This window comes from Macadamia integrifolia, chromosome 3 (assembly GCF_013358625.1).
Source record: "Macadamia integrifolia cultivar HAES 741 chromosome 3, SCU_Mint_v3, whole genome shotgun sequence".
Taxonomy (NCBI): Eukaryota; Viridiplantae; Streptophyta; class Magnoliopsida; order Proteales; family Proteaceae; genus Macadamia; species Macadamia integrifolia.
Window position 1 is genome coordinate 27,168,140 of NC_056559.1, and position 8,819 is coordinate 27,176,958.

General features: G+C 36.1%; 1 protein-coding gene across 1 annotated transcript; it reads left to right on the forward strand.

Moving 5' to 3' along the window:
- Positions 1-3,700: 3,700 nt before the first annotated feature.
- Positions 3,701-8,231, forward strand: LOC122073347 (tubulin-folding cofactor A-like). The gene is made up of 4 exons (XM_042637923.1): positions 3,701-3,856; positions 4,862-5,020; positions 7,544-7,630; positions 7,932-8,231. The coding sequence occupies exons 2-4, from the start codon at positions 4,868-4,870 to the stop codon at positions 8,028-8,030; spliced, it is 339 nt and encodes a 112-aa protein (XP_042493857.1). The 5' UTR covers positions 3,701-3,856; positions 4,862-4,867; the 3' UTR covers positions 8,031-8,231.
- The last annotated feature ends 588 nt before the right edge of the window (positions 8,232-8,819 follow it).

Sequence of the window (8,819 nt, forward strand, 5' to 3'; positions counted from 1 at the left end):
TTTTTTTCACTTTTTGTTTCAAAAAAACAGAAACGGACCATAAATGCACCAAACAGAAGATTCTGTTTTTTCGTTCCAATAGAACGAAAAAACTCCAGCAACGTTTTTTTAGAACGATACCAAACGGGCCCTAACTGTTTAGCCAATAATACATCATTCTTAAAACCAATCTTTCCATTTCAATCCATAAATAGAAAGGGAGTACAATCACTTAGTTGTACATGTAAACATTAAACATATGTTCCCTTTGCTTCTAAATATACCCCTCTTCATCTTTAGAATAACAAAAAGTGGGAAAGGTGTTAGATATTCACATATATGATCAGGTAATCGTATATGCAGCGGATCCAAACTCCATACAACATATATAATAAACAATTAATATGATATCTGAAGAGACAAAGGGTCATCACACACATAACACACACTCCAACAACGTGGAGGGATGATCTACCTACATACAATAAATAAAGAGGCGCTCATGAAGGGATACAAAGCGTCTCCAGTGAAACCAGTCCCTGATGGAATTGATGAGTCTCCGCGTAGTAGTAGTAGTAGGACTACCAAAGAGGCGCTCATGAAGGGATACAAAGCGTCTCCAGTGAAACCAGTCCCTGATGGAATTGATGAGTCTCCGCGGATTGGGCAGCAGGAATAGTGGAAGAAAGCAGAAAATGAAGCCAAGACGTCCAATGTTGTCGAATAGAGTAACATAAACTAGAATGGCTAAAGACTCGAATTTGCAGAAGAGACTGGAACGATCTAAGACAAGCCATGCCCAGGGTGGAAGAAGACCATAATATTGTATATTATTAATTGCAGTGGAAGCAGAGAGAGCCACTAGCATAGCCAATAGTGAAATGTTGATGGTAATAGCATGATTCTTGAAGAGCTCTCCTCCTCTGCCGTCGTATTTGATGGAAAGAATTCCTAAAACTGTGGTGAGGAAGAACCCAAACATGTCTTTACTACTACTACTACGACGGATGCCACTTTGACGACGTCGCCAGCTCCTGTAGTTGTTCGCCATTGGCAGGAGTTGGATTAGAATGGGGGCAGAGGGTCTCTTCTCTCCTTTCTCTTTCTCTTTTAATTGCTGAAAGCCTGAAACTCTCCATGATCTGTCTCCACCCTTTCCCACGTGATGAGTTGACCAAGAAATCTAATTGATCAACGTGAATCGGAGCCTGATCTGGAATCCAGCAACGCTGCGGAGTCTTCGGCGGATGGCTCCAAAAACTTCTGTTTTTACTCGCAAATACCTTCTTATGTTATAATATTTTTCAAAATGCCCTTTTAGATTTTATTTCTTTGGCTGCCACAGGTGTTGCAACGGACAATGAAAAAAATTTCTCTGCTGCTTGAATTGCAAAGGGAACAGAATCCCAGGGAAAGTTTGAAAATACCCACCTAAATGAATTTTTCACCCCTACCCTAAGATTTTATTTCCCTTATTGGTACCACTTAACTGCAACCCAGGCAACAGCAAAGTGTCATTCACAAGCAGCAGCGAAATTTCGTTCACCGACATTCTGGTCTGCCTCTCTCTTCCCCTTGAAAAGTCCCCAACCCTTCACATACTTGATAAAATATCACTGTCCTTATCAAGAAACAGAAGCGGGAATAAGTCAAGATGCTCTCCTAACAATAATTATTACCCATGTACGTTATAACGTAGCAATGTGTCCTCATCAAAGATGGAAAGAAGTAACCAACTGCTTTCCTCGTCTTCTTTGTAAAAAATTTTGGAAGCAAACAACAATGGTGGGCTCAAACAGTCGGCTTATTTCTTCCATGCTTCACTCATTCAAGAGGACTTCGATAAGGGACCCATTATCGTCATATTATTTGTTTTTTATATGGATGTCATTATTTTCTTCTTCCCCTTACTTAAACTTGAAGAAGAAGAAAGAGTTTTTGCCTCTCTTAAAACATTGAAGCAATCACTCACATGACCTTGCATATGATAAAACTTAATGTAAATATTCCGATCAAGTTCTAAATATCTATAAGGCTCGAGTTCAATACAACAACAATGTCCATTTCTCTTTCAAGTATCCCTCCTCTTAGGTTCTTTTTGGTATGATTTCTATTTGTATTTATTAATTATTTTTTAAAAATTATTTGTGACAATAAATTATGGACCACAAATAGTATTTATTTGGTTACGATTTATAAAATAGATTATCTAATGAGAAAATAGGTTTCAATTTTCACCTTCAACTTTGAACTTCGAGCAAAAGAGATGATAGAATTTGGGATTTTTTATTGGAAAAATATAAAACATATTGAAGTTACATATTTACCATTAATTTTGAGTAGTTTAGCACATGTGCTCATTTAAGGTAGTAAAAATCAACATAAATGATTTGTTGCCACAAATCACAAATAGCTTGAGAGTAATTTGTGACTTGTGATTTATTCTAATTTATTATAAATAAAAATAAGTACTATAAATTATACCAAACACTTGTAAAAATAGAAATAAGTCAAATAAATACAAATAAAAATCAAACCAAAGAGAGCCTTAATTAGTGGATACATTATATTTTCGGTGGAGTCATATTTTAAATCATATTCAAGGGTTCTAGACCAAATAATAGTGGTGACTGTATCTATTCCTCATCTCCCAAGAGGAGGATATTATTCCATTCTCAAGGGCGGGATCAAATTCTTTATTCTCATAGTGAATGAACGAGTTTCATGTGAGACAAATTTGAACATTGAGTTGGATTACCTTGGACTAAGTGAAGTGATTTTTTGTATTCTACAAGAAAAGCATGTATCAAGGGAATGATCGATCTGACGTCGATCTATTAACCGATTGTGTTAAGGAGTTGATTGATAATCAGGTTGATCGAAAAATGATGAACCTTATTAAGGAGTTGATAGGTCAAAATGACTATCAGCTTGATCGAACAGGCTAACCGAATATGGTCAAACCAACAAATCAAACTGATTGAGTAGGCTGACCGTATAACCGACCAATCAGGGTGATCGAATACAGTCTAACTGACTGACACACGAAGAAAACCAAGGGTGGAATTCTTATTAGTTTGAGGGGAATGACATTTAATACAATTTCAAGTGGTTTGGAAAGTTATAACTATTCAAGTTGTGGGAATCATGCTATAAAAGGGGTTTCAACAGAAAAAGAAAGACATCTTCAATAGATCAAACAACACCAATACAGTGTATCCTTTATCTATTCTTTTTTTAAGTAGATTAGCTTTAGTGTTCATCTTTATCTTTCCTTAGAAGATTTGTCATTTTTTCCCTTTGTCTTTATGTTTCTTTAGAAGATTATCTTTTCTTTGTCTTTTCATAGATATATTAGTTATGTTTCTCAATCAAGACTATGGGGGCCCATGTTTCGTCATGATTTTCTCAATTTACGTCACGACAGCCCTTTATTTTGTCATGATTAATATAATGAATTATGTTTTTCTTGTAGTTATTTTTAATGGATAATGTTATTATTGTCCTCTTTCCTCACGAGTATATCGAGAGGCACTAGAAAGAAGACCTCATTTTCTCCATAGTTAAAAGTAGATAAATATTCCATGGTTATTCTCAGTCAGAACGTCTTTGGCATCCCCATGCATTTCCCTAGTCTGCCATCTGTCCATTGTCAATTTTGTTTTAACAAACCCGAAACCCGAAACTCGAACCCATAACCCGCAACCCGCAACCCGCAACCCGCAACCCGCAACCCTCAACCGGCAACCCTTCTGTCCAGATTTATTTGCGAGAACAAACAGGAGGCAACTACATCCGTGCTTCCTCTCACTCTCCGTAGCACATACAGAAGAAGACGAAGGAGCCCTCGATTCCGATCTGCTGATCAAAAGAATCGGTAAATTTTGTTCTTATTTATCGAAATGTAATTCTTTTTCACATCTTTTGGACCTATCTATGCAATTAGAACTCTAAAATGGAAGATTTCATTGTTATCAGCAGCAGGAGATTTTAATTTTTATTTCCCCAAGAAAAAAGTTCAAAATTTTGTTTGTTCAGGATTGAATTTATTAAGAACTTGAAACGGAAGGACTATAATTTGTTCATCTTAGGTTCATAATCGATTCAATGAATACTCTCCATTAGTAACCCTTGAAATGTGGATTGTGAGAAGTGAATTTCGTCTAAGAGAGCTTTTTTTGAAATATTTTAGTTTCTTCGAGGAGGGAATTTTACAGACGTTTAATTTAGAGCAAAAAATGAGAATAAATTAATCAGAATTATGTAGAGAGTTTAATGCAACCCAGACATTGAATCCACTGGCTCCATTTAGTTGCAAGGGAAATTAAAGGGAAGGGAAGTGTTAATTTTTAAACCTAAAATGAAAACTTTAAATCTCTTATCATATCTAGTGATGATGCTTTTTAGATGTAATTTTATTTATTTTTCAAATCAAAGGGATTTAGATGCAAAGTAAAATGATTTTTCATAACCAAATATAGAATGATTTAGAATTATTAATATGATCGTGTTGGATTATGATTGCCGAAGTTTTCTCTCGGAAACCATAAACCAATCCATAAATTTGGTTGGGATCTTGCTATTCCTGCTCTAGTAATTCGGTACTGAGAGGTGGTTACTCATTTTATTGTATTTTATTTTTTTTTCGAATACATTTGCTGCTTCCTAGAAGCAATGGATGCATGAACAGTATAGATATTACAGTAGCATTTTTGTGTAGTGCATTGAACAGTCAAGACTCAATCACTCAGATAGGAGTGGCATGACCTTACAAGCTTCAGAATGTACCTGCAATCATTAATTGAATTACATAGCGCATCGTTCATGCTATAAAGGATTCAACAATATTTAAACTGAACAATTCTCCTTTTTTTTGGATCAGGTCAATATGGCAACCCTTAGGAATCTGAAAATCAAAACGGGCACTTGCAAGCGCATCGTTAAAGAACTGCACTCTTATGAGAAAGAGGTTGAAAGAGAAGCAGCTAGAACTGCTAACATGAAAGAGAAAGGAGCTGATCCATATGATCTTAAGCAGCAGGTATTGTTGTCAGTGCTTCAATCGTTCCCTGTACATCATCATTAACTTGATCATACATCACTAATGACCACTTCAAGTGTCCAAAAGTGAGTCCTGTGCTTGAGAAAATTTGGTTTTGTAATTTTTCAGAAAATGCTGATGTTTGTTTAGTATCACAGGATATTAACATATTCATGTCTGCTATATATCTCTATGTTATTTTATCCAACTTGGTGTATTCCATTGGTGATATAGGTTGAGTCTCCATGAATTAATTCCTGGAATTATTATTCAATCCATGCTTGTAGATTTTGCTTATGGGGTTTGCCCCTTCTAACATTTAGCAAAATACATCTTCCTTGTCCTATCTGTAATAAAAATCAAAAGAAGTTGTAAATATGAACCACTGATAATAAGAAGCTGTGATGTTGAATAGATACTAGTAAATGAAACAGAGAGTGCTTGTTTATAAGGCCACATGATGGAAATTTTTAATGCAAGATTATTTTTCAACATGGTAAAGCAACAAGAAAATATAGATTGAACTCCATAACCCATAGTATTCATTAAATTAACAGTCAATACATTATGGGCAAGACGAGAATCAACTGAGAAAAAGTTTTCAGCATTTGGGGTACCATCTCAACATTTGACCCATTCCTTGTAATTCCAGAGTTCCAAAGATTTACAAGAAAATTGACTCCTCAATCAATTTTCTTGCATTGACATGTTTAGAAGTTAAATCAGGCTGAACTTGACACATGAGTAGACTGAGACATGGGCAAGCTGTCCCCAAAGTCCGAGTGCCAGCCAAGCTGCCACATGGCATATTTATCCCTCAGGACAAAGAGGAGTATCATTCCCCTCTCTATAAGATGCTAGTTGTGTTTCAAGAGGAGAATAACTAAAAATCCTATTTCTACTGGAGGAAACTAGTACATTACTTTTAATGACACTATGTATCCTTATCTTTTTTAATTAATAATTAAAATCAGAAACTTCAAATACATTTTTGGAAATGCACTCCAGATCCTAAGTAGCTCTTCATGAGTAGACCAAATGATCAACAACTCCTTGACCTGTGCTCTTTAATATGGAGGTCAATGAAATATAACAAATGATGTGAATGGTAGCTGGTCACTCCAACTGCTCCCACATGAACATGTACATCATATCTCCCTGCTCCTACATCAGATCTGGTAGCAGCATAATAATATTTGTGGAATTGGTTTTGATGGAGTTGGGATTTGATTAAAGTGTGACAATGCTTCTCTTCGCAGTTCATTAAAGGGTGTGCAAGAGCCAAGTCTGCTGCATCTTTACCCTCCATTCCTTCGTCAAGTATTTGCAGATTTTTTGATCCCTTGGGCTGTCACTAACTCACACTACTTTAGTTGAGGAGGTTGCTTACTTCGATGAGTTTGGGCCTGTTCGGTGTCAATTGCCACATGTTGGTTGTGAAGGAAGCATAAGAAGACCAGAAATAGAGAGAATTTATTTTGAAAATTGAACTACCAATTCAATTGGTGCGACCAAACAATTTCAATATCTTGACCCAAAAAAAAACTATTTGTTGACTTATTTTAAGAAGTCAATGTAAAAGCGAAATTGAAATCCCACCAAAAGAGAGCCTCAATCCGTTGCTCAACATGTGGGTGAGGGCTAGCCTCTTACATGTATTTATAAACAGAAAAAGACATAAAATATAAAGCTAACCTAAGCTTTCTACTTGACTCAAAACAGTTAAATTATAAAAGAAATAACAATCTAAACTAAATCTAATGACTTCCTCCCAGCAGTACTTATAAAAAAAAATAAGGACGAACTAAAAACTAAATTCTCCCTATCACAAGCTTAAAAGGGGGGACTCCTAAATGAATAAATCACTGAGATAGGCTTCAAGACTTCCTCCCACTAAATGTATTCTATGTATCTGACTTACGTTATTACAATAGATCCAAGTTACAAAGTACAAATCAAAGGCTCAAAATAAAAGATCAAACTACATCCAATGGTGATGATTATGCTCTTGCATTACCATTTTTCAATTGAATGATTTATACCCCTACAAAAGAAAAAATGAAAAAGCAACCTGCATGTGATATATGTTTCACAAATGTGCAGGTTGTTATAATGAATTATGAGCGAAGGTTGGTCTTACCAAAAGACCTTCCTTTGAATACATAGTATTCAGGTGGACCATTGTTTTTAGTTTTACAAGTAGTTCCATGCCTCATTTGAGTGCTGAAATTTTTGGAAATTGGAACAACCAAAAGGTATGTTACAATGAGAGGACCGCTGCATACCACTACTACACAATTTCTTGGCAATGAATCACCTTAGCTGTAATTCTCCCTGTGCATACTTATCTGCTAACTAATGTTATTTTCTTAAGCTTGTAATATAACTCAATTATCAATTGTCCACAAAAAGGCTTGAAACGTATCTGCTAACAGGTGTGTCACTGCTTTTTACCCACGAACCAATATGACACCTAAATGAACACAACCTGATAGTCACTTATCACTTCAATTGTTTGAACAGGAAAATGTTTTGGCTGAGTCAAGGATGATGATTCCGGATTGCCAGAAGCGCCTGGAGACCTCACTAACCGACCTAAAAGGAACTCTGGTATTATATGCTGTACCTTTATGACATAAATATAGACCAATGGTTTGTAGTTTCAGTAGATGCTGGGTGTACTAGCCATGGGATGCAATATCAAATGTTCTGCAAATTTTTGGATCCCAAAATCAAGTTGTTGCAAACGAGAAATATGTTGACTTTAGCAATGAAGTACTTGCTAAGTTCAGCAACTGCCAACTCGATTGGTTTGGGGATCCATGGTGTTTGGTTGCAGGGCCCACTTATGCATTTGATAGAGAAAATCCTTGGAAATCTACATTCTTTTGAACAGATCTTTCCATTTCAGGCAGAGTTAGAGGAAACAAATCAACAAGGCCCTGAAATGGATGAAGCTCGAAGCACTATTGCCGAGGTTGAAGCTTTGTTTCAAAAGAAGGATGCTTAATATTTCTGGCCTATATCAGTTATTTAGTTTAGATTCTTCTCAATCCGCCTTACCTATCCCTCTTGATAACTCCTCAACTTTCTGTTTAGGGTTTGTATCATGTGCTATACTTTTCATGATGTAGCTTGGTATATGATGAATTTTGTAAGCCTTTCATTTTTGGTGCTGCAATTGCATCTCCTACTGCGTCATTTATCTCTATGAAGCATAGAATCAATGTGTCTCTAATCGCTGTCTCTAAATCTGACTAGATTCCTTCTTGAATGCTGAAAACATGAGGATGGGAAGATGTCACCTTCCTGCCACTGCCCAAAACGTGATTGACATCTATGGAAGTTGAACTTGTGAGTTAAAACCTAAAACATTTGTTATGGGTATGAACATATGATATTTTGCCCTGGCTTCCTTTTCCTTTTTCCCCATTCATGGTTTTCTTCTTTGGACTGCTCACCAATTTTTGTCATTGTCCAAATGACAATGACTGGATGAATATACTAAATCATGTGATGGGACCAGTGGATCAGTGGATGTTGATGAATTCTTGTATATAAGCACATAAGTGCCCCCAGAATAAATTTTTCCCCTCAAAGATGTCTCGGTTGGGCTATGTACTTTATTGGGTGTTGGTATCATAAATCTTAGATCAACTCCCTTCTTCATCCTTTTTTGACAGGTATGATGCTTGTTGTCTGTGGTCTTCTACAAGCTGTTTGCAGAAGATCTCTTTGCAGATTGCCCATTTATTCCTTCATGAACCTACCTCTCAGGGGACCTTCATAAGAAATTTGT

What these genes read in the sequence shown, in the direction of transcription:
- LOC122073347 (XM_042637923.1), top strand. Translation starts at nt 4,868, where the DNA reads ATGGCAACCCTTAGGAATCTGAAAATCAAAACGGGCACTTGCAAGCGC. An exon ending in CATATGATCTTAAGCAGCAG is followed by an intron (nt 5,021 to 7,543) that starts GTATTGTTGTCA and finishes TTGTTTGAACAG; the next exon opens with GAAAATGTTTTGGCTGAGTC. An exon ending in CCGACCTAAAAGGAACTCTG is followed by an intron (nt 7,631 to 7,931) that starts GTATTATATGCT and finishes TTTCCATTTCAG; the next exon opens with GCAGAGTTAGAGGAAACAAA.